The 27,662-nt window shown below is 32.8% G+C and overlaps 3 protein-coding genes across 3 annotated transcripts; 2 read left to right on the top strand and 1 right to left on the bottom strand.

Annotated features, from left to right (window-relative positions):
* Window positions 1-322: 322 nt before the first annotated feature.
* Window positions 323-12,543, top strand: LOC133189087 (trichohyalin-like). The gene is made up of 23 exons (XM_061324518.1): window positions 323-401; window positions 1,289-1,525; window positions 2,117-2,373; window positions 2,579-2,663; window positions 3,028-3,168; window positions 3,698-3,787; window positions 3,996-4,070; window positions 4,235-4,318; window positions 4,498-4,714; window positions 5,360-5,508; window positions 5,809-5,907; window positions 6,191-6,335; window positions 6,981-7,048; window positions 7,489-7,598; window positions 7,697-7,786; window positions 8,364-8,487; window positions 9,016-9,225; window positions 9,564-9,739; window positions 10,109-10,180; window positions 11,106-11,256; window positions 11,448-11,538; window positions 11,802-11,915; window positions 12,282-12,543. The coding sequence occupies exons 2-23, from the start codon at window positions 1,331-1,333 to the stop codon at window positions 12,443-12,445; spliced, it is 2,907 nt and encodes a 968-aa protein (XP_061180502.1). The 5' UTR covers window positions 323-401; window positions 1,289-1,330; the 3' UTR covers window positions 12,446-12,543.
* A 3,212-nt stretch (window positions 12,544-15,755) lies between these two features.
* Window positions 15,756-17,981, bottom strand: LOC133189088 (V-type proton ATPase subunit e 2-like). Its single transcript, XM_061324519.1, has 4 exons — window positions 17,823-17,981; window positions 16,805-16,852; window positions 16,491-16,602; window positions 15,756-16,332 (listed from the first exon to the last, which is right to left on the bottom strand). Exons 1-4 carry the CDS (start codon window positions 17,933-17,935, stop codon window positions 16,330-16,332), a joined length of 276 nt encoding a protein of 91 aa, XP_061180503.1. The 5' UTR covers window positions 17,936-17,981; the 3' UTR covers window positions 15,756-16,329.
* A 219-nt stretch (window positions 17,982-18,200) lies between these two features.
* Window positions 18,201-27,506, top strand: LOC133189089 (pyridine nucleotide-disulfide oxidoreductase domain-containing protein 2-like). Its single transcript, XM_061324520.1, has 16 exons — window positions 18,201-18,385; window positions 19,264-19,283; window positions 19,475-19,568; window positions 19,678-19,751; window positions 21,048-21,194; window positions 21,559-21,712; window positions 22,128-22,189; window positions 22,764-22,861; window positions 24,301-24,442; window positions 24,519-24,650; window positions 24,770-24,842; window positions 25,012-25,168; window positions 25,529-25,680; window positions 26,061-26,167; window positions 26,365-26,485; window positions 26,977-27,506. The coding sequence occupies exons 1-16, from the start codon at window positions 18,241-18,243 to the stop codon at window positions 27,045-27,047; spliced, it is 1,749 nt and encodes a 582-aa protein (XP_061180504.1). The 5' UTR covers window positions 18,201-18,240; the 3' UTR covers window positions 27,048-27,506.
* The last annotated feature ends 156 nt before the right edge of the window (window positions 27,507-27,662 follow it).

Raw genomic sequence — 27,662 nt, forward strand, 5'->3', positions numbered from 1 at the left:
GATCAGGCAGGTGCGATCATGTTTAGAATAGCAACGGAAGTAAATAAAGTGTGCATAATAATCAAATCTACTCGGTTCAAACACTAACCGGAATCATTCATAGATTTACGCTGCTTTTTCTGAAATTCTTAAGAATACTTTTTTCTGATAAATCATGCTTTACATACTTTGTGAAAATACCCTTAGCCTCTAATATTAAAACATCGACTGAAAATACATACGCGCAACTTTTCATTGTAAACGGATGTACAGTAATCAAGAGTTCCGTACGTCATTTTTTGATTTTATTCTCTCTCCGGACATCGCAACACATTATTTACAAATGGCGTCTAATTTTAAACGCTGAACGTGTCAATACAATATATAGCACCGTAAAATCTAAAGAATTGGTGTAGTAAAAGGTAAGATGTCTCTGAATTTGTAATTTAAAAAATATTTAGGTTTTAGTTCTTGGAGTAAATTTTAACGATAGAACATTTTATCTAATATGATCACAGGCACTTGTTTCGGTAATAAATTTTTAATTAACCCATAGTATAATAATAACACAAGGTATCTAACTCCGAATTACACGGAGTACCCCCCTCCCCCAGAATCGCACTCATTTACACTTTCAGAGGAAATACACTGACAAACTGTTTATACCTATGTTTTCTACGATGATTTATCTACACAACCATATATGGCATGCTTGTCTTTATTTTTTTAGTCTCCGTAAACAGCGTCAAAACTCTGCTCGTCAAGTGGAAAAGTCGAATTCAACCATGAAATGGTATGTGCTAATCCCGCACAATGATTTTGATTGGCTAAAAATCTGTTTGTAAAATTACATCGGATAAACATCGTAATGTTTTCAGGGAAAATCAGACGTATACAAGTTCTATTTACTCATGCAATATTTAAACACTGGAATTGAATTTTTAAACCCACTCATTTTTTAATTCTGTTCTCTGTGCGGGATTAGCACATATACCATTTCATGGTTGAATTCGACTTTTCCATACGGCGAGCAGAGTTTGACGCTGTTTACAGAGACTAAAGAAAATAAAGACAAGCATGCCATATATGGTTGTGTAGATAAATTACCATAGAAAACATAGGTATAAACAGTTTGTCAGTGTATTTCCTCTGAAAGTGTAAATGAGTGCGATTCCGGGGGAGGGGGGTACTCCGTGTAATTCGGAGTTAGATACCTTGTGTTATTATTATACTATGGGTTAAAAATTTATTACCGAAACAAGTGCCTGTGAATATGATACGTTTCACAAGGGGAACTATTTCATTTCAGATGTCAATTAATTAAAGAGAAAAAAGAGAGAAAAAAGTGATCATGGCTTCCTCGGGGAATTACTTTTACTATTCTCCATCTGATGTGTGTGTTCCAGCCGTAGTTAACCTAGTACAGGATCAGTTCTCTGTGGATTCTAGCTGGATGGCTGGTGCCTTTTTCCTGGGTTTATTTTTGGGTGCTCTGCTCACAGCAATATGTGTCCCATTTTGCCTGAAGGATCTGGAGAAGAAAAAAGTAAAAGTTTGCTTGTCTCTCTGTTCATTTTGTGCTGTGAATCATTGAATAAAAAATGTCTATATCCAATCTAAAATGATGTGCATTAACAGATCTATGCACTTTTACTTTTATTATTATCATGCAGAAATAAATGAAAATGTACAATTTTTTTTAAAATGTGATTTATTATAATAAATTATTTTCTTTTGTTATCTTTTCTTCAGAAATATACGTTCTATTTTACTCAATATTAAATTCAGTCAGAGACATAATGTTTGTTGTGATGTGTTTTTAGTGGTAATATGGCCGAAAAAAAACTTGATCATTGAGAATGTTTAAATATTATTGTGATTATGAAATGATCCTGTGAAGAATAGAAATGTTACATTCATTATTTGAAAAAAATATTCCAGGTTTTGTTTTAAATCAATGCATAGAGTTGGGGGAAGAAAATTAAACAAATTGTCATGTTAAATATACAAATAAATGCAAATTAAATAAAACAAAGATTAAAAAAAAAAGAAAATGATCTTGTATTTGCATTGTGAGACCATTAATTACAAGAAAAAGGGTGTATATAATTTTATTTTATTCCAATGTTTATAACAGAGACAAGAAGATGAGGAGGCTATGCTGAAAGAATTAGAGAAGAACCAAACACCAACCCATGTTGTCCAAGCAAAATATACAGGAGACAAAGTTAAGGGTAGGGGACAGTCTGGCAAGACTGAAAGAAAGGTGAAGAAATTGACGAGGAGAGAGATAGAGGAGGGATCTGATGAAGAGGGGGAGGGTGGACCATTACTGACCACAGAGACACTCCACGGGGCTGAAGGATTAGGCAAAATCATGACAAACTTTCACAGGTGAGAGAGAATGTTGCAACTTGAAGGCTTTTATAGTATTTTTATTTTGTTCTTCTAGATCTGGGAAAATTTGACCAGATACTGATTTCCACAGGATAGAAAATAACAGAGTTGATATTAATTTTTGTCTTTTTCAGGTGTGTAATTTAAGGTGATGCTGTAATTTTTCGTGTTGTTTATGTTGTTGGTTTCATTTTATTTACAGTGAGGATGCTGAAAATGAGATGACCAAACAAGATCTAAAGAAAGTTGATGCCTTGATGAGAGCTTTACAGGCTGCAAAAGACCAGGCACGTAGAAATATAGATTTTAACGATAAAGTCCATGTTAACTATCCCGGCAATTACATGAATTCAAGATAGAATTAAGCGTCGTTTAAGTATGCATCATATATGGTCCTAATTACAATAGACATTTTTATCACAGTCATTGCAATTTTTGCTTTGGTTCTGATAAAATATCCTGTTTTTAAAAAGTGATATATAAATAATACAAACATAAAAAACTACTGGTATTGTTTTCTTATCAGTTCTTATTTTAATCATATTGTTTCAATGAAAAAAGATTTGTTGATCATGAACATCTAGTGTGTTTTTTGAAAAATATAAATGCAGGTAGACCTTGTGGTAAATGATATTTTAATATATTCCATAGGTTTTGTTCAATATGGTTAAAAAACAACTAAAGAAGTTGAAGGTGGGGGATCCTGCCCGGTCAATCGTAGAGAGGAATGTGAAGGAAGATCTACTGAACAAGAGGAAGATGCTGGAGGATGAAAGGAGGGAAGAGGAACAGGTGGGGGCTGTTTGTTTTATTGGACTGTATGTTTCAGATCTTTAGAAAGAATAGTATTGTCTCAGTTTTCCTATTGAAGAAAAAATAGTTTGACTAGGATACACTTTTTGTACTGGGAACCGTTTTGCAAAACTGTGAATGAGGCCAAAAAATTATGATCATATGTCTTTACTTTACTTCATTAAACAATGTAACTTTCTTGGAATGCAAAATTGATTTGAAAAAAAAGGAAATCTAGTGCACATGTAAAGATGTACATGTATTGCCTAAAACTTTCATGTAAAGAACTGTAAATTATTAAAGGCTCTGTGCTTATAATGGAAGAATGGTGTTCTTCCCATTCTCTTGTGTAATAGGTATTTGCCATATACATGGCTTGTAAAACATAGCAGGTACATGTAAACATAACTGCAAAACCTCAGTTCTCAGAAAATTCTCCTAAAAACTTGTATTCACTTGAATGAAAATTTCATTTGCAGAAGAATAAGTTATAGACCCCACACTATAAGAATTCTTATTTGCATTTCAGGTTATCAGACAAAGTCACGCCAAAGACAAGGACACATCTATGATGGAAGATGAACTAGAAAGACTTGATGCCAAAACTAATCAAAAACTGGTAATTAAAATATATAAACATCATTCATTGGGGCACTTACATAACAAAAGAGAGATGACTGCTTGAAAATTGTAAAACCCCAAGATAAATCAGAGTACTTTTCTAAGTTGAAGAAACCCCAAATCTTACTGCTTTTAGATTTTATGATATTTCTTATTGAGTATTTTTTATTTTTGCTTTGTTATTTTTATTTAATTATTTTGCACAGGCGCGTCTTCACGAAGATGAGAGAGACTTTATAAGGAAGGAGATAAATAAACAGACCGACCTTTCTGAGAAGGAGGTATGTACTTTGTATCAGCACATTAATTATTAACTGTGACATTTTTAAATCCCCCATCCCCCATGTTTGCAATACTCAGGTTTGCCTATAGTATATTGTGATCATTTGTATACAGCAGTTGATAGAACCCTATTGATTTTTTTTTTAAATTTCATTATTATTAGATTGATGCCCTGATGGAGAAGTTATTGTCAGAAATGTCTGAAGTAGACAGAAAACAGGCTCTACAGTTGTCACGACAGCAAAGGGTAAAAATGGAAATTCTGCACACTTGAATCTTCGCACAGTTCAAAATCAGAAAAAGGCTAAAACTGAAAAACTATCATTCTATGCATGCAAGTAGCAAAATCAGACAGAGGCTTAAGATTGACTGACTGAAATGTTGTCATTTACTGCAATGTAGTAAAATATCTTTTTTTTAACCCAGGCTCTTGAGGAGAGGTTGGCCAAGCGGAGACAGATTATAGCCATGAGAAAACTCCAGGATCAACAGGACAGTGATGTTGTCACTGAAAATGTGGAAAGTCATGAGGACGTTCTAAAACAGCTGGTACAGGACGGAAAACTTCAGGAAAAGAAGAAAAACCAGATTCTGAATGAGTACTTGCAGGATCTTAACCGGCTTACTAAAGCCAGAGACCTTGGTAAGATATGAACCAGCTGACAAAATAGATTTTACTTAGATCTTACTGGCTTAAAAAAAGAGTGGCAAAATCTTAGCTGACTGACCCAATGAGGTCGTAACTGAATGATAAAAGCAAGAGACCTATAGTCTCAAAGTGGTTACAAAATCAGACACGTTGGTAATTAAGGTTACAGTTGCTTGACAAAAGTGAGCATCCATAGAACTGAGTAAATATTAATAGGTTACCAAAGCCAGAGACTTTGGTAAGATCTTATCCATTTGACTAAAGCCAGAAACATTTTTGAAATCTCACTCAGTTGACCAAACGTTGAGATCTTAGCAAGATCTTAAGTTTATAAATACCGAAGACTTTATAAGATTTTAACATGCAAACAAAAAAACAAATTATTGTAAGACTGGGTAAGATTTCAGCTGCTTCACAAAATTTTAAAATTAGAGACCTTTCTGTGTTTTAAGTCATTTGATATTGAGTATTGACTCTACACTGCTAATAAGAACCTTGATTCCCATTTTTGATGTAAAAGAAAAGACACCGAAAACTGTATCTCTGATTTGAACTGTTTTCTGAAAAAAGCTGCTTAAAGCTGTAAAGATATATACTTCATTGAAAATATTTGTTTACCTCTGAAAAATCTTTATTTAGAAAGTCAGAGGCAGCAGTTGACTCTTGAGGAAAAACTTGCCAAGCGTCGTCGACGGGAGCTACAGAAACTCTCTGCAGAACAGGAAAAAGAGGAACAGCTCCTCCTAAAGAACATGGATAAATCCACAGACACTAAAGGCTTGGTGGATGTAAGTTTAAACTGAGTAGAAAATAATTGGTTGTATACTGTAAAATCACTTATTTTTTTGTGGTTATATTTTTTTTTTGAGAAAAAACATTGGAACATGAAGATTTTATTTCATGGCTAAAGATGTGTCAAGTTGTTTTCATTTGGTGGAGGACATGAATTCATCGGTCTCTCCATACCACAAATACAATGAAAATTAAACCCCATGAAAACTGGTCAAGTCACAGTAGTATATTTTATTTACTTAGAGAGGTTGACTTTTAGTCTACTTTATTTAACTTGTCTCTCCTTTCTATGATAGGACTATTTAGAGCTGAAGGAAAAACATCTACAGGAAATGGATCAGAAGGAATTACAACTGGATCAAGAAGAATTAAAAGCCCTGGACAAAGTCAGAACTGTAAGTGTTAGCAAATAATTTAAATATATGACTTGACTCTTGTAAGCCATTGGAAAATTTAAGTCTTGTAAGTCATTAAATAATTTGACTCTTGTAAGTCATTGGATAATTTGACTCTTGTAAGTCATTGGATACTTTTAACTCACTAGATATCTTGACATATTATAGCATATGAGGCAATAGATAACTTGATATTATTATTAAGTGAATAGATAAATAAGACAACTTGATGAAGTTGAAAACAACAGAAAAATTTCTGATGGTCATCTGATATGATTTACAGGAAGAAGCAGAAGTGAAGCAGAAAGAAATAGAGAATTTCAATGACAAGATGGTGTCCACCATTACAGAGGTTGTAGGAAATGACAACAAGTTTGATGTCGATAGACTGATCAAGGCACATAAGAAGAGAATGCAACAGTATGAAGGTCAGAATTTAAGATCTACCGTTATAATTTTGCTTTACTTGTAATTGAAATTGAATTATAAAATTAAATGGAATGTTGGGTTTTTAAGTATTCAGAAATGTAAAGAAAGGAGGAGTTGAACATTCTGTCTACGATTATCACTGGTGCTTATGAAACCCCCTCCCACACTTCAAAGCCTCCATGTACATAAACCCTTTTGAATGTCATACATATACATGTAATTTTGGATGGGCAAAGCATTGTCTTAGACAAGACTGGTTAATTCTGATTGATTTACAGTAGTTAAATTGTGTGACTTTGTTAGAGTTGTGTCCCTTTAAAGAGATTTATTACTTTTTGATATCAGTTTGAATGTTGTGATCCTTAGGTTTTTGATAAGTTTTAGAATAAATCTCACAGTGTCGTATGAACTTTTGTTGAGCTTTGGAAAATGTATGAATCTTGCTACAAAGATGTTTGCAGGTACAAAGATTTATTTTAGGCAGCTCTTAGCATTGTTTTTCCAGTGATAAAATAGAGATATCATGAAGACCTTATAACTTATAAATAATTATCACTTGTTTTACAACAATGACATGACTATTACATTGTATTTTATCTAATGTTGAGCTCTTAAGCAATATGATTTTTTTTCTAATATTGCAGAGGACAGACTAGAGGAAAGGAACAAGTTTGCAGCCAGACTCAGGGAAAGACTGAATGAAAGAATGGCTGTAAGTGAGCTAGACTAAAACTAAAATCGGAGCTTTCCTCTTTATGAATGTATTTTTAGCACATTTAGGATAGTTACAATCTTTATTTCATTTGAAAAGACTATGTAAGATATACTGTAAAAATACATAAATTATTGTACTAAAAATTTAACACAGTCTTTCTTTTCAACTGATTATTAAAATCGTAAATTTCTGGTACCACACTCAAGTCCTAAATAATTAACATATACATGTACATGTATTTCTTTTAATCACATATTAGTGTGTACTTGAATTAGTGAATGAAAAAACGCAGCTTGAAAGGCTCTAAAATATGATTATCGTAAGAAGAGGTAATTTAAAACAGGGATGGATCCAGATTTTTGTTAAAAAAAAAAAAAAAAAAGGGCATGGGAGTCCTGAAGTCATTTTTGTGACCTAATTTCTATCTTAATTTACAGAAACTGGAGGAAGAAGAGGAAACACAACAACAGGAACAGGAAGCTCTCATCGTCCAGCAGACATCGACAGTCAACAAAGTCCTGACCACTAGTCTGGAGCTCACTGAAGAGTATGCAGAATTAGACACTTCTCACAGTGTGAAAATGTTTTTAAATTATTGCATTTAAGTTATTTCTGTGGTTTATTGTGGTATATTCATATTTTTAGGGCCAAGGAGAAGATTTTAAGAGAACATGAGCATAACTTGCAGGTCATCAACAACCAACTACAAGTTAGTCGTCTCAAGCAACAGAAAAGGTAACTGTTCCCAAGTTCTGTAATTAAGAAGAGATAATATGTTTACAGTAAAACCTTGTTATCTTGAATTTGATGGGACTGAGAAAAAAAACTTCGAGATATATCCTCGGGTTGAAGATATTGAGGTTAAAATATAGTAGGAAAAAGTTTTAGAGACTTTCAAATCACTTTGACATATCCATGGTATTCAACTTACTGACATTCAAGATATCAAAGTTCAAATGTATAAAATTATGACTTGTCTTAACATAAATAGTGAATCAGTGTTTACAGTGAAAACACACACACATAATGAATTCATGCACATGATAAAGTAAAATTTTATCACCAAGTATTGCACAGTCATGAAATTTAAACTGTATATATAGGGAAGCAAGATACTTGTACATGTATAATGAAGTAGATTTCATTCTCCCTGGAGGTCTGCTATAACTCTTTTCCTGGAAATAAAAGTATACATGTATGCCTGTTTTAAAAAATTCATAAAATAATCTACCGTTAACTGTATCAATAGGTACAGGTATGATTTTGATTTGCATTAGTTGTGTCAATCTTACCAATCTCTGTATATTTGCAGCCTGGAGAATAAGTTGGCGGAGCGTCGAGCCAGAATGGCGGAGGTCCGACGTAAAAAGGAAGAAACTCTGATGAACAAAGCCAAGGCGAACAGAGAGGAGAGGGAGAAATTACAACAGCAACTGGTGAGAGGAAAAATCTGGACAACTGTCCTTAGTACTTTTTACTGTGGTTTCATCTTTTTTTATTCAACTCCAATTTTTGTCATTTTCACTAGGTTGAGTCAGCTAGACCAGAAAGTTATGTGATCAATGAACCGCAAATTTTATTAATAAATGAATAGATTAATTTAGCTATAGGTGTTTATGAGTTTTACATCATCGAAATTGTACTTTTTGCCAAAATGACAAAATTTGATCCCACTGAAAATTAATGAAACCACAGTATATCCATACTTTCCATCAATATTGATTGAAAACAATTAATGATATCTGAAGAAAACTAACTCAGTACTTGTGTATATTGAAATGGAGTCTTAGAATTATAAGTCGACAATTATCCATGGTATAGTTGATGTATCCTTTTGGGTTAGCAACTCCAAACTGAATGTCAGTATAATAACAGTTATGTGTTACAGCCCCTATCTTATAGTGTATGAATCATGTTACATGTAGCAGTCCTTCCAGTACTTTTAATGTAAATTATGTTACCAGAATGCTGAGCTACAATTAGAGGAGAAGAGACTTGAGGAGGAGAGAAATGCAGCTCTGGCGGCCCTCAGGCGGAGAATGGCTGCCGAGACTCAGGAGGCACTACACGAACAAGAGAAACGACTAGGACAGCTGATTGGACGATTAGAAGTAGGAGCAGCACGAAGACAAGCAATACTCAGCAAGCAGGATGCAACTTTACAAAATCTACAGGTAATTTACCTGATACCTGATTATAATGGAATTATAGACAATTTACCTCAGTATCTAAAACTAAGACTAGGACTAATTAAAAAAATTAAGGTAACAAATAGCTAAGGGTTCAAGATGTTAAAGCTTCAACTAGAATTCATAAAAAAGTCAGGGCCATATATGATTGATTCATTTTTATATGGATTGCATTTATCCTTCTTATTCGACATACAGGTGTTAAGACATTGGAGTTCACATGATTGTATATTTTGTTCAATACATTGTTGATTTAATTATTTTGCACATCATGAGAAAAATAAGAAGGGTAAACCGAAACATGTGAATCTGATATTTGGCAGGAGCAACTGGAGAACAAATTGACACGAGAGGGAAGTCGTTTGTCTGGAGTTGATGTTATAATACAACAACACTCATCTCAGGTAGATCAATTAAACGATCAGCTACAGCGAGCCCGGGAACATCAGGAAAACCTCATCAAGGAAAAAATCATGGCGAAGAAACATCAGAAGGAAATGTAAGTCTCCATTAGAGGAAATCTTGTTAGTCAAGTCTTTTCTTTGTGGAACTAACAAATAATTATACTTAAATGAATGCTATATTGTTTTTGTTTTCAGTTAAAACATTGCCTCAATGATATTTGATACATGTATTTATTGTCATAGCATATATACTTGTATATGCATCAAAATGAGCTTTCTAGTCCTAGAATACTACACAAAAGAAGGATTAAATATGGAAATTTGAAACTGAAATTCCTAAAATATGCCATACTGTTGGAAAATATAATGGTTTTAAAAAATCTATACTAATCTAGTAGATACATGTACGTGTAGATTATTTACATGCAAAGTAGTTTAAAGTTATTTAATGATGATGTTTCCAGGGAACTAAGAGAGCAGATAGAGGATGAACAGGATTTCAACAGAAATTCTTCAATTAGAAGACGTGGGGCAGGGTAGGCTCATCTCAAAGTTCCTTCCTATTCTATGAAACAGTATTGTCAGGGTGTTCCAGTTTTATGGAAAATGTACCTTCTTTAAAACAGTATTGTCAATAGGGGGTTCCATTTTTTAGTTCACTTGTCAGAGCCAAAGACTCACGTTAGCTTTTCTGATCTAAGGGTGTCTGTTGTCCATCTGTTGTCAGCTGCTTGTTGTCTGGCATGTTGTTGTCTGTAAATTTTTCACATTTTCAACTTCATCTCAAGAACCACAGGACCATTTTCAACCAAAATTGCCACAAAGCATCCTTGGGGGAAGGGAACTCAAGTCTGTTCAAATGAAGAGCTACACCCTCTTTCAAGGGGAGATAATTAAGAATAAGTGGAAATCTAAAGACATGTTTTAAAAATCTTCTTCTACAGAACAGAACCACTGGGCCAGAAGAGAGAGATGTATTATAAGTGAAGGCTTTATTATATAGAGTAAATTCAAGTTTGTTCAAATCATGACCCCAAGGGCTACAGTGAGGCCACAATAAGCAATCAAAGTTTTACATATAAGAATATAGGGAAAAATCTTTAAAAGTCTTCTGAAGCCATTATATTAGTCTTATAAATATCAGTTATCCTCATTTAGTGTAGATTTGAGTTTGTTCAAATAATCCCCCCAAGGGAGGGGGTACAGTGGGACCACATATATGTTTAAATTTTTCAATACTATTAAGTAAACTGATTTTGCTTTTCTCTAGCCAAAAATGCTCGGGTGAGCAATGTGGCCCATGGGCCTATTGTTAGTAAAATTTCCTTTCTCTTCTATAAACAGTATTGTCAGGGGGTATTCCAGTTTTTAGGAAAAAGTATTTGAAAATTTAAATTTTATGTTAATTCACCAATCATGATATAGAACTGTATACATACTATTCTTGATTTTGTTTCACAGTAAAGCTAGTAATATTCTGAACACGGCATTTATGGAGCAGCGCCATAAGAAACAGAGAGAAGAACTTGAGAGTGAGATGAAGCTGGAATTAGAGAGAAGCAAGGAGGAACTCAACCAACAACTGGAGCTCGAGTTACAGACAGAACTTGAGGTAAACTCAACTTAATTACTGTCAGTAGAATCAAGTCACAGGTACTACTGAAAGTTTATTCAAAACTCAATTCCTTGTCAACAGAGCTGTCTGTGTTAATATATCTCTCAAAAGAGGAAAAATGATGCTTTAAAGGAGAATTATATCATAAGCATTGGAAAGAATTTAGTTGGAATTCTATTTCATTACAGAACCAGAAACGGGAATTACTGACACAGTTAACAGCAGCAAGTGGCATGTCTCATTCTGAAATTGAAAGTACCATAAAATCTGCAGTTCAAGGTAATTTGACTTTTTTGCTTGATAATGATTTCTATGTACAGCCCTCAAGTACCATAGGCAGTTCAATTTTCATTTTCTGTTCATTTTTCACCAAGATTTTTCTTAGAGAATATGCTTTTTATGTAAGAAAATAACTTTGGATGAACTTTGAAATGGCAGAAAAACATTCATTCAGTTGGGTCAACTTTTCCCAGTCCTATATAGCCCATTAGGTATAGTATCCTTCAATATTTTAAGATTAAAATATATCCTGTTACAAACAGATACTGGAGGGAATGACAGAGCTGCTAAGAAGCTGGGTAAAGAGCTGAGGCAGGGATTAGAGAGGGCCAAGACGGACATGAATTATGGGGTGGATGAAGACTTCCTAGCATCACGTGAGTAACTATAACCCTCCATAAGGAATTAAGTTGCATGATTTTGTTAAGAGTTTAGTCCCTTGAAACAGATCAAACAGTGAATTGGTGGATTCCTTTTTTAATTCTTTTTTTTTTATAGTTTGACACCATTATGTGAAGTAAATTTATTTTAAATACATAAATTGTATTCTCTTTTTAATGCTCAAGAAACTTTGCACAACATAAATAACCACAACATTCATAGGGATCATGTATCCTCTTGACTAATAATGGATGTGATTTTTTTTAATGATAAGGAATACAGAATTTGCACAGTTTACAAAAGTAAAGTACAGGTTTTTAAAAAAAATATAGTTGAATAAAAATTATTATAAATGTTTGCAGGAGATATATATGGTGTTGATGACCTTCAGCCCAGTCAAGGTCGTCCATCTTCCTCAGGGGGTAATGTCAGAAAGGGAAAGAAGAAAAAGCAGGGTCGGTCAGCAGTTGTCCCCGAACCCACAGAGGGATGGATTCAAAATGATGATGATGAAGATCTTCTGTGAAATTAAAACAATTGTCTAGGTCATTTAAATTCTTTATTTTTTGTTGCTCAGCTGTTATAGATAAACCTTATGTTTACTCAGTCCATACATTTTTATTCAGTTGGAAGTTACTAGTGCATCAATTATTGATTTATTATTTTTATTTTCAATTCTTTTTTCTTCCCAATAGTAGAATGTTTTAGTTTTTATTACCTGGATGAGGGTTTTAAGTTTTAGGAACTACTATTTCTGAACAAGAGAGGTTACATGTATTAATTCTGTGACCCATTTATAAATTAATATGACAATACATCTATAATCTATTTGTTATGTTTAAGTGATAAGTTTTATAATTTCTGAAATATTTCTATTTACACATTACATGTAAATGTATCATGTAAATTAATATAATGGTGTTATGATCCAATATTTGATTTTTTTCATTCACTTTACACAAACTGTTAAAATCAAACTTGTTATATGCGTTTTTTTTGGTTTTTGTTTTTGTTTTTTTTTTTTACTTTTTGCATTTTTTACTTCTCTTAAATTTTTGAATTAGTAAGACATACATGTATAAGAGATTAAAATATAAAAATTGAAATTTATTACCTCAAAAGTTTTTGTTAAAACCCATTATCCAGGGAACAATATTATTAGATTAAGTTTGATATAATGACTCTGTCCATTGGTATAAAAATGGTTGAACATTATGACAAGGAGTGTAGCATATTAGTTGGTTGTCCATGTAGGTCACTTAAAGATAGATCGTGTTTATCATATACATATTAATGACTATTGTAATATAAATTTAGTCAGTACCTATACATGTATTTTACATGGTTCATTCTTAGTTATTTTGCACAATTTCTAAGAAAATCTATTTTTGCTCTCACAACTGGTCCAAATTTGACAATTTTCTAGCTGTTTTGACACTCAAGTGTTTACATGTACATTTTGTATGTTACTTTCACAGCGAAGTTAATTTCACATTTTTGTCTTACTGCAAACACAGCAAAATTAATCTGTGAAAAGCATCTCTTGTAGAGTGATATTATTTACACCTGTAAGTACACCATATTTTCTATAATTGTTAATGGATGATGGGGCTCTTTACACCCTTTGCAAATCTGCAGCAACACATTTTTTTACCCAGCTTGATTACATGTAGTTTTAAGTTCCGTCCATTTAAGTTTTGTTTGTTTGCTTTAAAGCTGAAGTATTTGCACAGTAATTTATTGTTTTAGTAGGAATTCCAAATTTACATGACTACAGTGTACATTATTTTGTAACATAAGATGATGAATTAAACCTATCACTTTTCAGAAAATAGTACATTTTCAGATAATTTTTTTCCTTTATAAACATTTGTACATTTCTTTTTAATTTTATTTTTCTACATTTCAGTTGTTTTTCAGTAAATTATTTTTTATATCATATTCCTTTAATTTTTTTCTCTTAAGCATCATTGTAACCATAAAAAATAAATAAAAAAAAATAAAGAGGCAATATCAAATTTGTGTCTGTGTTCCATTTGTGAGCCACATTATTTTTGAGTCACATTATAGCAGACACATTTTCATTACTGTGTTGCATTCAAAAACCATAGGGGCTTGGTTTCAGGATGGTGTCTTTTGTGTATTGTGCGTTTTCCGATGTCTGTCCAAATACACTTATTAAAAGAAAAATCAGAAATTGCTGAAATTAGCATTTTTGAAAGATTATCATATTTCTGTTTCTAAAAAGACGTACAAAAATGTGATATCTTCAAAAAATGCTAATTTGGGCAATTTTTTTTAAATACTATTTTAATGAGTGTATTTAAACAGTCCATAGAAAAACGACTACAATACACAAAATACACCATCCTGAAACTAAGCGTCTCTGTTCAAGACCAGTACCAGCTACAGCTCTTTGGTGGAATGCTTTCACCAGTACTAGGCACCTGACCTCACTTCTGGTATTTTTAGGGGTCAGTGTTTTTGTCCTGTATATGATTTTTATTGTTTTTAAGGATTTAATTAAGATTTTGGTTCTGTTGATTATATTCCCCAATTTCAATAATTTACATATATTTTATATAGCTCACTGAATGCTTCTAGGTGTCAGATGAATAGTAGCCTGGGTTCAGATATCTCGACTATAATAATTTTTTGTTTAAATTTTTTTTTTATAATTTTTCAAACAGGTGAAGACATGATTAGTAATGCAAAATTACATATATTTCAACTTAAAGAAAGATAATCAGTAAATCTGAAGTGGCAACTTAAGTAAGACCAACATTTGGGATTTTGACCTAGCATTAAAATTTCCTTAGATTTTATGACTTCAATGCAGCCCAGAAATATATTTATATCAATGAGATTCATCACTGTCAAGAAATAGAAGGCTAATAAAATTCAAAATTATTATATTTCAGACCTTATTTTAAATTATCGGTAAGAATGAATTTTGAATACAATAGTACTTTATGCAGTAACTAGAGAATTATTCACAATGCCTCGAGTCTGTCCAGATGGAGCATTTGTAGAAATCTAAATGCAACGATACAAAATCCTACTAACAAATTGTTTAAAATGACCAGTAATTTCTTTAATGTAATAGTTTCTTAGGCCTCTAAGACCTCTGGTTAACCATATCTCCAAGATTTTGATTATTGACCTCTTTTAATTTGCATCTTCTGCTTTTGTTAATCTATGTAATTAAGATGTAACAAATCCTACACACTCCAGTCTGATTAAAACTAGCCCCCTTCTCCTTTCACTCCTGATGAGTGAAAGGAGAAGGGGGCTGGTTTAAATCAGACTGTACACACCGTTACATAATAGAACAAAGTTTAGAAATATAAATCAATTAAGAGTTATTTCAAGAAAAAGTGCCAGATTCAGCACATATTTTTGCAAATAACCTGTTAATGGTGGAGTTGCCAATCTCTCTCATTTATGCTTCTGCTTAAATTCTGCATTATTTTCATCAGAATCCATCCTCCCCCAATTATCAATTCAATAATTAAAGCACATAAATATACAGATCCTCCCTGGATTATCAGCCCTATGCAGGAAACAAGGGCCTGTTTTTACAAAAGAACTTATGACTAAGACTAAAGTGTAATTCTGCAAATAAATTTTTTTTAACATTTATTTGAAAATAATTTTAATCTTTTTAAAAAGAATTTGAAAAATATATATTTATGCAAGCAATTTTTGACAGAATCATTTATTTTGCAAGATTTTACAATCAAAGTTTTTGGTCTTAGTCATAAGTTCTTTTGTAAAACAGCCCCAAGGATTCTTTCCTTTACACCCAAGGTAACATGTGACAAATAACAGAAAGGTTTGATTCATTATTCAACAAAATTTTATATATTACCCATGTATATAAAACAATTCTTCTGTTTATACGTTTGTATAAATACATGTACTACATGTTTTCAAAATCATTACCTATTTACAACTCAAATTCTAATACATGTACAATGCACATACTTAATGTCACATGATGATCTGTATGAAAAGGTGAAATGTAATCACACATGTCAAAAGAAAAGTGCACTATTACAAATAAATCATTCATCAAGAATGAAATTTCAAATTCAAACTAATCTGAATTTTGCATATGTCATTCATTCATTGTTTTTATCCAACAGAGAACTTTTACAAGAAATAGAACTACATGTAATTTAATTATAATATTGAAGGACCTCAAATTATTCTTAATACAATGTAAATATCTTTACTTCAAAAAGCCTGGTAACAATATAAACACCCTATACAATGAAAAGAACCCAATTGATACAGTAAGTTCTGTACGGTCCACGGGAATGTGACTAGATGTATCGGAGGACTGCACAGTCTATGTACAACAGTCTAGGATATCATCACTAATCTAATGCTTCTGTATCTCAATAATCACTGAAATAGGAAAAAATGCATTTAACATTAAGTAATATGTATACAGACCAACTTGCTGCTTTTAGTACATTTTAATACACTTTATCTATGTCATTTCTATTCTAAGAACTGACCATTATGATACAAAATGTCTGAGTTTTGTGATTGTGGATGCTTACATTAGGATTTACTGGATTATTTTCCCACTCCGCCTGGATAAACGCTATCAAACCAGAATCCAGCTGAGGCCCAATCAATGGATTCAATTGGAAAAGGAACGCACATAACCAGCTGCAAAAAATATTTAAATTGCTCATGTATTTGTATTTCGTAACATATAATGAAGTAATACAAAATCTGTGCTTATGAAGGATTTTAAATTTTACTATTAAAAAATAGAACTTGAGGAATATATTTTTCTTTGGTCTTTAGCTCAATCAAGTATATGGTTTTATAACACATGACAGACAAAGTTATCACTACATCTACTTACAAGAGATAGCAACAAGCAGCTGTCATCATTAACATCAACTGCACAATCCTGAAAAATATATAAAACATTTGTAAAAAACTTTTTCATTTGTACAAATTATTTAAACTCATAAATGAATCTTAAAAGGAAATTCAGAATTAAAAAATCAATAATTTTGGCATTAAAGAAGGATTTCATTGGTGAATATACTAAAGTAACTCTCTACATCCATGTGTGCTCTGTTAACACTAATCCAATGTTCCTCCACATTCTCCTCCCCGACAGTTTCAAATTGAATGAGGGAAAAACTTGTACAACTTCATATCTATGGGGAGGTTAAAATATTACAGGTTTAACTCTCCTCTACAAACATCCACATGAAAAGACAAGGCTTTGTCAGAAGATAATGAGCAATTGAAGTGCAATTGAGGAAGTTGACACTTTTGTCTATCTAGGGACAACTGTGAGCAAAAAAGGACAGGCAGACAGGGAGTATGGAGAAGACCGGATCATGCCAGAGACTCTCCAAGATATGGTAAACATCCAACTTTCAAGAAAGACTTAATTGCTATTGGCTGACAGAACAGCTTTATCATGGACATCTCGGCGATGAAAGAAACAAGGACAACCACAGGAAAGGAAACCATGGAAGGAATGTAGTAAAGGGAAAACACCTTAGATTTCTATCGTGGAGTAAAGCCGCGCCATGAAAGCTACAGACAGATCAGAACCGAAAGGGCTTATCCATTCCTGCCCGATTCTCCACATGGAGAGATGGAATTGAAGTCAGGTTTTTTTAGAGGAATTTCGAATATTCAATAATTGAATAATAATTGTAGTAATTAAGAACAGACCAACATTCTCAAAATTATTGACCTTTTTCGTTAACAGTGAAAATATCAAATCCAAGTCAATATCTGAATTCAACGGAATTCCTCATCATATGATTCAAAGCAAAGTAGGAAGACCTCATAAGGCCTCAAGAAGGAAGCTAGATGTGTGAATTACTAGTTTAAGAGGCAATATAATTTTGTATTACCCTTTGTTTGGCGATCCTCGCATTAGGAAATGTACAATTATTGGTAGTATAATGCCCACAACTCCCCAGAACCCTGTCATGATCACTAGCGGTAGTGCCTTACGATCCACCATCTTGACGATTTGAGAATGTTGACAGGGATCGATCACATGATTTAAAGCAGTGGGTAAAATGAGGTCGAAATAAACTTTCAAAAATAAATATGGAATTATTATGATCTAGACATATTTCCCTTTACTCCCTTAAAAATCGTGTGTTTTACTGAGTTGTTGTTATTGTTGTATAATTATACAAAAATGTTGTTAACATCACATTACGTTCTTTCCCTAGTTTTACAGTGTTCCATTAGAAATAAATAAAAGTCACATGACCTAGAAATGGCAGCCTCCTAGGATCAACATCTATAAACCGTCAAACAATGCATTTTAGACGTTTTCTTGGTTATGCATTAAAAGAGCAAAGAAATTTGAAATGCTATAATTTCTTTCGTCATTTTTCCACTGCTTCAACAAACTTTAGTTCAAAAGAGTCTTCGGCCTACGATGTAATTGTGGTTGGTGCAGGTATGAAGAAAAATCATTGCGTCATTGATTCATGTTAGAAATCATGTTACAGTTACAGAGCCAATCATTACATCCGGGTAGATTGCGAAATAGGAATAAATGCCAGTGGATTTTGAGAAACGTTTGATTACACTGAGTGGGATCATGGGGTTATAGACCTATAATTCCAATGGTTAATTTCACATGGACATTATATACTGATGTACACAAAACAAGGGTCAGATAAACTACAATTTATTTGCGAAGAAACTTTCTACTTGCAAAAGTCAGGAATGTATATACTAATGAGAAAAGCAAATTCTTTAGCGCCATGTTTATTTGACCAAAATGTCCAACACAACACTACAAATTTTTCAAACTACATTTATTCCTAGTAAAAAGTTGTTTTCGGATAAATGTACTTTATTCTTTTTGTTAATTGGAATGAAGTTTTAATAAATTTCAAAGCAAACACAGCAAAATAATTTAAATCTAAAGCAAACAACCACCAAATATGGCGAATTATCAGAAATATGACCCATCAGGGGCATGTGTTGATTTCGAAATAAAATTATACTAAGATTATGAGTATATAAACAGTGTTATCAACAAATATTGAATAATTTTTTGACAGATAAATTAAGGTTTTGTTCTGAGGTTATATTTGATAGCATTAGAGACAATAATTATTTGACTTACAAAATCCTGCAACTTAGGAGATATTGCAAACTTGCCTATCCCGTTAGCAAACGTCCCTGCAAAAATATTGTCCCATAGTATTTAGTATTGTAATTTTTCTGTCAATAAAATCAGGTAATTGCTAGTTATAGATGTTTCATTAAAGTATAAATGGAAATGATTATAAGTAAATTATATTTACGAAAATTTAATCATTTTAGGTCACAATGGATTGGTGTCTGTAAGTATTGCAAATAATTAGTTCAAAATTTGGTGCACAATTGACTTATAACTTATAATATTTGCTTTGGATGTAAATATATATTAAAAGAGAAAAAAAGCTAATTGTCTGCTAGGAAGAAACCTATTGAATACTTGGTATTAATATTTACTTACCTATTTAAATAACGAATTATGTAATAAAATTTGTAGGCAGCATATTTAGCTAAAAGTGGTTTGCGTGTCTGTGTGCTGGAGAGACGTCATGTCATAGGAGGCGCTGCTGTCACAGAAGAAATTGTGCCAGGTTTTCAAAATTTTCATTTTGTAAAAACATAATCTTATTTATTCATTTAAAATTTTGTATCAGTTTTTTTGCAAAGTAGTCATTACATGCATTATTTCTTATGTTGCAGGTTTTAAATTTTCCAGGGCATCTTATGTGTTAAGTTTACTGAGACCAAAGATTGTAGAAGATCTGGAATTAAAGGTAAATCAGACAGCAAGTACTATAAATGTAATTTGAAAAATATTGGTCAGGATTAAATTTAGTTTCTTTTGTTGATATCTTCTATAAAGCGTATAAGATTCCTAATGAAATTTTTAATATGGTTGCATATATAATGTGGTTCTTTTATAAAACAAGTCACAAGGGAATTAAGTCTCCAAGAAATTTGTATCACAAATCAACAAAATTTTATCCCCAGGAGAATATCTCCTTCTACATTATTATTTTTCTACCTTTTAAGTTATAACATTTAACGATTGGAAAATAAGGACCGAAATTTTATATGTTAAATTTAAAGTAACAAATGATATACATGTACTGTGTACATGCTTATTTTTGCTTTTTCATGCTTGAGAAAAAAATTGCCAGTTTTTAATTCACCCAGAAACAGTTGTGTTAAAGAGGTAATTCTGTCCTCTTTTTCATTGGCTGCATTTTAAATTCTCCCTCTTGCAACTTTAGCAAAAGGGGTGAAAATAAAACAGGGGTGAAAATTTCCCTGTATACAGTATATCAAGCTTTGAGCAGGCTGGTAATTATTACATGTACATTGAAATGATAGTATGACTGTTTGTAATGATTTTAGTTAGCCTCTTTGTTGAAGTCAAAGACAAACAGGTAAATACTCAGTATTGTTACCAAACTCCCTGATATTAAAAGGAAGAATACTTCTAAGTCACAAGAAAATGCATATGGAGTTTTATGGACCAAGCTTTATTATATGTTTGGTGGATCAAAGAAAGGCAGCATTAACCTAACATGCTTGTTATGTATATTTTTAATAGTCGTGCTTTGCCTGTGATCTACATGTACATGTATGTGTATATCTTCTTGATGGGAAATGATATTAAAAATTTTAAAGGAATGAAACCATTTCCAAGTAACTTTATTCCCTAATAGATGAATCAGATTGGTCTTACTGTTTCCCTTAGGGACACAGACTTAAGAGTTTTACCTGGGATGCTGTATACCAATGTGTGTAACTTATATTCTTCAAATATATTTCAAAGTAATGCTTTCAAGCAAGACCTGTCCTGGAGAATTTTAAATTCAAATTTGACTAATTTTACATGGATGGTTTGAAAAGAACCTGTTTGTGACTACTATGTGCTTTTCAGGTCATGGTCATGGCTACCGATCAATTGCTCATTAGAGTTTCTCCAATATGTTAGAGAATAAAAAAGTCAATCACAGTGTGTGAATGATGAAACATACAACAGCAACTGGAGACGTATATGATATACATGTGCAATTTCATGTTTGATTCTCTAATTTTAGAAATATGGACTGAAAGTTTACCTACGAAATCCTAGCTCTTATACCCCATTGTTGGGGAAAACAGGCAAAGGTTCCTCACTAACTCTCGGACCAGATCATGCAGAAACTTACCGACAGATCGCACAATTTTCTGAAAAAGATGCAAAAGTAAGTTTCTGATGGATATTTTACTTTCTATATGACAGTCCAAGTATGTGAACATTGTGTGTTGAAATCATTCTATTGGATGGGTGAAGAAGGGATGGAATTTGAAGAGGGAGAATTGATTTGGCTGCATGAGTATAATAAATTAAATATATATATTATCACCTGGTTGATAGATTAGTTTGTACATGGAAGTGCAGAGTTCAGAGTTTGAATCCTTGGCAGATCTCTATGTATTCTCCTTTTAATGACAAAAAGGAATCATATGATAAATGACTTTATTTTTCAATATGTCTAGTGAATAACACTTAAACAAGGACTTCTATAAAAATATGATTAAAATAAATTTTCTACCATTTAACTACAGAGTTTTGTTGAATATGAGAAGCAGCTTGATGACATTGTAACAGCCATTGACCCGCTGTTGGATTCTCCTCCCCCGTATCTGCCAAGTTTGACCAGTGGAAAAATAAGAGAAACATTGAAAACATTACCAGCTATCAAAACTCTGCTGAAATCCTGTATGTATTATACCTTCATTCTGGAGAAAACAGTAAATTACTGTATAAGCAGAATTTTTAGCAATGATTCAGTTTTGGCATTAGTAGTGAGGGTTCTGAGATCGCTAAAATTGAATACCGCTTACAATTTATTCCATATTGGTTGTTATATGCTATTTCTCTTGACATTATAAAATCACTAAAATTACTTCTTGCTAAAAATATATACCAATTTTTGGGGATTAATCACTAAATTTGCATCCCACTAAAATTTCCACTTATACGATATACATGCATGTATGTAACAGTTCTACAGATTTATATATACAAATTTATATATAAAGATGTACTTTAATGAAACAGATTAAGTCAGAGTGAATTTTCTTCAACATATTAGAAGTAAGAATTGTAAGGTAGCTGCTATTTTTTGTTGCAGTAAAGACATTAGGAAAAGATGGTGATGCTTTTTATGAATTGATGACAGCCCCCACAACAAAGGTACTGTACTGCTTAGGTTCATTGTTGTATAAAAAAGGAATAAAGACATTTGGTTTTATTGCTGATACCTTATAATAAACCAAAGGAGGTATAGTGCCATTTGCTGGGGGCCTCACAACAAATATACGGTTTTTCTCGTAACCCACAACTAATGTCTATCTGTTTACTTGATGATGGTCCATGTTTACTTGATGATGGTCCATGTTTACTTGATGATGGTCCAGAGGGTCCTTGACCAGAACTGTGGCCTCTCAGTACAAGTACTGTATAAATACTTTGGCCTACACAACATAACAACATCCCTATACAACATAACAACATCCCTATACAACATAACAACATCCCTATACAACATAACAACATCCCTATACAACATAACAACATCCCTATACAACATACCAACATCGTATCTCTACTGGTTGCTCCTTGTAAAGAAGTTGTATTGCTGGTGGATCCCTAATAAATATATTACATGTATATCCTTTATAAATAGTTGCTCTACAACAATAATATTTAAATCTGCTAACTATCAGATGCTGTACTTACTAAAAGAGAATGATTTGTAACATTTCAGATTTTGAATAGATGGTTTGAGTCGGAGCCCCTAAAGGCCACACTGGCCACAGATTCTGTTATAGGAGCCATGATGTCCCCCGAATCACAGGGCAGTGGGTATGGACTTATAATTCCTAGACATATTTGTCCATCTGAAATATCATTATTGTCTTAAAATATATGCAGATGATCTTTATAAGCACTGGGTTTTATTATTATTTTTAGCATAAATAACAAAAGATGTTTACCTTACAAGTTGTTAAAGGTAATGTTAACTATCAAGATGTCAACAGTTGTGTTTTTATGTACGTTATGTAGAATTTTGAGCAAACTGATACTGGTACAGTACCAGTATGCATGTACCTGCATGTGTTAGTGGTTAGATTTGTGAAAATGGTTGCTTGTTTGTTTATTTTTATCCCATACTTCTGCTAAATATGTGAGTTATTATTTTGGGTCTGTCTATCCATCTGTCTCTACGTCATTCTGTAACACCTGAGTTTCTGGATGATATCTCTAAAAATCCTTTGGGTTTTACAATGAAATTTTATATCATAATTCCCTATGACATAAAGAAGACCCCAATTGATTTCAAGGTCAAAAGGTGAAAGGCCAACATCAAAAATTCTTTTTTTGCATAAAATGGTTTCAAAATGATAATTTAAGTTTTCTTTGAACTTTTTCAATGAAATTTTATATCACATCTCCTCATGACTCAAAGAAGACTTTAATTGATTTTGAGATCAAAAGTTCGAAGATGCTAGGTCTGAAATTTATTTACATCATAAAATGGTTTCCAGATCAAACAATCATGTAATATGAGTTATGTAATAAAACTTAAGATGAGTCTCTTTAACTTAAGAAAGAAACATAAATTCTCAGAATTAGCCTGTTGTATTTTTTTGTATTTTAATGTAAATGAAATGCTTGCATGCATGTCAGTTAGAACAGTTTTTGACTGGAAATGTCTTAGACCTCTTTGTTATTTAATTCTTTACATCTCTGATCGCACCATCCTAAAAACGACAGGGGTCCTGAATCCACTCTTGTCTGTGGGACTTCTCACAAACTTCATTCATTTTTTACAGACTGGCTGCAGCGACATCTTCTAAATATATAAATGTAATTTGATCCCTAGCTTATACCGGTATTTGTACTTTGATCACACACTGCATACAATATGCGCTCTATGGGTCATAAAGGTTGTTGTACTGTCTCTGAACAATATGGTAAACCTCATGGTCAAAGCAATTATTGCACAGAAGGTGTCATGATTGACTCTAGCTTAAATTAGTACATAATTTTACAATATTTTCTTGTCTAAATATGTCTTGATTTGTAATTTATTCCCTCCTGTTAATTTTTAAAACTTTGATGTGATGCAAACAGGAAAAAAAACTTATTTAACCACTAAGAAATAATACATAGGCATAATGCAAGTTACTGACCTTTGATATTTTTCACTATGTCATAGAGTGATTAGAGGCTTCATATGTTTTTAGATGGGGTCACATGACCCTGTCTATTATTAAATTAATGTAATTTTTGTATTGAAGATATGTCCTTCTTCATCATGTGATGGGTAGTTTGGAGGGAAAGAAGGGAGCATGGGGATATGTGGAGGGGGGCATGGGGGCAGTGTCACAGGCCATCTGTAACTGTGCAATGGACCACGGAGCTGATATCTTCACAAGTAAGGTAAGAGAAAACACAGAAATAGATTATACAAGACATTCAGTGTCAAACAGATTTAATAAATGATTACTTTTCTCAGCCAGTGAAAGAAATTCTTACAAAGAATGATGCCGTCCAAGGGGTCGTGTTAGCAGATGGTAAAGAACTTCACTCCAAAGCAGTGATATCTAATGCAAGTCCAAAGATCACATTTCTTGATCTCATTGAAAAGGTAAATTTTTATCTGTAGCTCAGCTGATTGAACGTGATAAGAGAACTTGCCCTTGGAATCAATCTCTAATGCAAGTTATAATTATTCACATAATAATATACATATTTATATTATTTTAGAACAAACTCCCCAAAGATCTAGTGGACAGTGTGAGAGCTTTTGATTTTACCTCCCCTGTAACCAAGATCAATGGTGAGTCATCGATCTCCATTTCATTATCTTCTTTTTTCATTGGGCAAATGAAATTTAAAAGTTATATTATAAAGATCCATTCTGATACTTGTACATTTTTTTTATTAATTAACAAAATATACACAGCATAAAATTTTGATATGGCTTGATCTGTTTTGTTTATAAATAGTTGCCTTGAGCAGACTACCAGATTTTACGGCTGATCCTAATGTACAGAAGAACGAACCAATGCCACATCATCAATGTACTATCCACCTTAACTGTGAACACACCCAGCTAATCCATGATGCATACCTGGATGCTCAGTTAGGAATGTACTCCAAAAAGTAAGCTGTTTAGCATTGTAGGTCTTGTTAAAAATTTGGCAAACCTCAAAATTTCAAATGTGGCAGGACTGTCAGAAATCTTTTGAGATATCCAAGAGTTTGAGATAATAGAAGTTGAAACTTGTATTCTAATGAGGTTTGAACCATCAACTCACTTCCGCATATCCATATGGTGTTCAAGATATTGAAAAGTGAATGATGTTCACTGTATGTTCCAAGTACATTTATTATTTTAATCTAAAACACTTTTCTTGTAACTTACACATTTTGCAGATAAATTACACAATGTTTGTAAAATTCATTTTTGTGACAATATCTCATTGTGAACATAATTCGTATGAAATTGGGTACATGATTCAGGCCTATGATTGAAATGGTGATTCCGTCCAGCAAGGACCCTACCTTAGCGCCCCCTGGAGCTCATGTTTGCCTCATGTTCACACAGTATACACCCTATCATCTCAAGGGGGAAGGATGGACAGAGCAGGATAAAAATGCTTATGCTGATAATGGTAATTGGGATGTTTTAGATTTCAGTTTGTGTAGGATCCTTCAGTTTGTAAGTAGTACTGAAAAATGTCGCCTACTAAGCTTATTTTTTTATCGGTAAGAAAGGTGTTATTTAATACTATACACAGGGAAATTTTGGCCTCCATTTTATTTTCATCCCTTTCATTATACAGTGGGTGGATTCAAAGTAGGACAAATTCAACAGAGACAGTGATCTCTCTTGTAACAATTGTGGCTGGGTGAATTTAAAATGGAGCAAAATCATTTGAAAGTTTGATAGGGCAAAAATAACACAAGGCAAAAATAACTCTGTATACAGTATTTCACACAAACAATGGAAATAGACTGCATGCAGACATGTTTGTTAATTTTGTCTTGATAGTTTTTGATATTGTGGAGCAGTATGCCCCTGGCTTTAAGGAGAGTGTTGTGGGAAGAGACATACTGACCCCACCAGATCTGGAGCAGGTGTTTGGATTGACAGGTGGGGTAGGTACAATGATTTTACATCTCTGGGTGAGGGGGGGGGGGTAGATTTTCATCTGTGTGCCCATTGCCTTAGGAGGGGAGAATTAACATGTCTGAAAGTTTTATTTTTAACTGTTTTGAATAATAATCAAATGACTTCTTTCAGCATTATGTGTGCATATTCTAAAATATTATTTCTGATTTTTTTTGGCTTCTAGAATATTTTCCATGGTTCCATGTCGCTAGACCAGCTGTTTATGACCCGCCCCACAAGTCAGCTGAGTAATTATAGGACCCCCTTAAAAGGGTTGTATCTTGGAGGGAGTGGAGCTCATCCAGGTGATTTAAATAAGACTTTAATCTCCTATGACCACTTGACTTCTCTCTCTCTCTCTCTTTCTCTCTCTCTAGCATTTTTCTTTCTATTATCCTCACCTCTTTAATGTGAATTTGATTTAAAGTTCATAATCCCTTTGTTCACTCATGGTTTTTCCAAAAGAAATGTATTTTATAAGTAAAATGCAAAATTTTGGCATAGCTTGAGGGGAAAAATTGGTCAAAAAAGAATTCAAACTTAACAAATTTATAAAGCAATAATAAAATTTTATCCCATTAAGAGTTATCTCTCTTATCGGAGTAACAATGAACCTTAAGGTGATGGTTCTGATAGGCACAGTCATTAATTGTAATTTTATTTCCCATCTTTAAATACCAGTAATTTTAATTTATAAAAATTCAATCCAAATGTGTACATGTAGTTTCATCTGTTCATTACAATGAAGGTGTTTGCTTAGTGCTTAAGATAATCTGAATTTTGAATTCTTTTACAGGTGGTGGTGTGATGGGGTCTCCAGGAAGACTAGCAGCCCAAACTCTGCTATCTGACTTCAAAAAACTATAATTTTCAAACACTTAACAGTGTTAGGATGAGTGTTAGGATGACTAGCAGCTATCCAAGACTCTGTTATCCAACTTCAAAAAATATCCCCAACATTTCACAGTGTCGAGATGACTACGGTAAAAGCCAAGAATCTGCTATCAGACTTCAAAAAAATATAATCCTCAATAACTTCACAATGTCAGGACAACTAGCTGCCAAGACTGTGTTATCCATCTTCAAAAAATTATAATCCCTAAAGTGGCCTAAACACTTCACAGTGTCAAAAGTATTAAACTCACTTCTGAATGAATTTTATCATGTACTGTATGTCACACGGTCCTCACACACATATATATATATTCTTTAAATTCAATGTATTATTGATTCCAATATAATACATTGTAATAGAATTTGCAATGTTCATTTTTTACTCTGACTAATCAACAGTTTGACTTCTGTTTCTTCATTCTAGGAATTTAATGTATACCGTTAATTATTTCATTATGATGCATTAGAGCAAAATGAAGATAATAAATGGATCAAAAACTCAATAAACTAACAATCAGTTCATTTTTTTTGCATACATGTATGTGTGTAATGGATTGGGTCATGTATTTAGGGGTCCCAAGTTCGATT

This window comes from Saccostrea echinata, unplaced genomic scaffold (assembly GCF_033153115.1).
Source record: "Saccostrea echinata isolate AGI-Se365-2 ecotype Australia unplaced genomic scaffold, CSIRO_AGI_Sech_v1 ptg000016l, whole genome shotgun sequence".
Taxonomy (NCBI): domain Eukaryota; kingdom Metazoa; phylum Mollusca; class Bivalvia; order Ostreida; family Ostreidae; genus Saccostrea; species Saccostrea echinata.

Bases quoted from the DNA above. Each gene is read 5' to 3' on its own strand.
- LOC133189087 (XM_061324518.1), top strand. From the start codon at position 1,331: ATGGCTTCCTCGGGGAATTACTTTTACTATTCTCCATCTGATGTGTGT. The intron at 3,788-3,995 runs GTAATTAAAATA...TATTTTGCACAG, and splicing joins CCAAAACTAATCAAAAACTG to GCGCGTCTTCACGAAGATGA. The intron at 5,509-5,808 runs GTAAGTTTAAAC...TTTCTATGATAG, and splicing joins ACACTAAAGGCTTGGTGGAT to GACTATTTAGAGCTGAAGGA.
- LOC133189088 (XM_061324519.1), bottom strand. From the start codon at position 17,935: ATGGTGGATCGTAAGGCACTACCGCTAGTGATCATGACAGGGTTCTGG. The intron at 16,853-17,822 runs GTAATACAAAAT...TATATTTTTCAG, and splicing joins CGAGGATCGCCAAACAAAGG to GATTGTGCAGTTGATGTTAA. The intron at 16,603-16,804 runs GTAAGTAGATGT...TATTTTTTGCAG, and splicing joins GCTGCTTGTTGCTATCTCTT to CTGGTTATGTGCGTTCCTTT.
- LOC133189089 (XM_061324520.1), top strand. From the start codon at position 18,241: ATGCATTTTAGACGTTTTCTTGGTTATGCATTAAAAGAGCAAAGAAAT. The intron at 18,386-19,263 runs GTATGAAGAAAA...TAATCATTTTAG, and splicing joins TGTAATTGTGGTTGGTGCAG to GTCACAATGGATTGGTGTCT. The intron at 19,284-19,474 runs GTAAGTATTGCA...TAAAATTTGTAG, and splicing joins GTCACAATGGATTGGTGTCT to GCAGCATATTTAGCTAAAAG.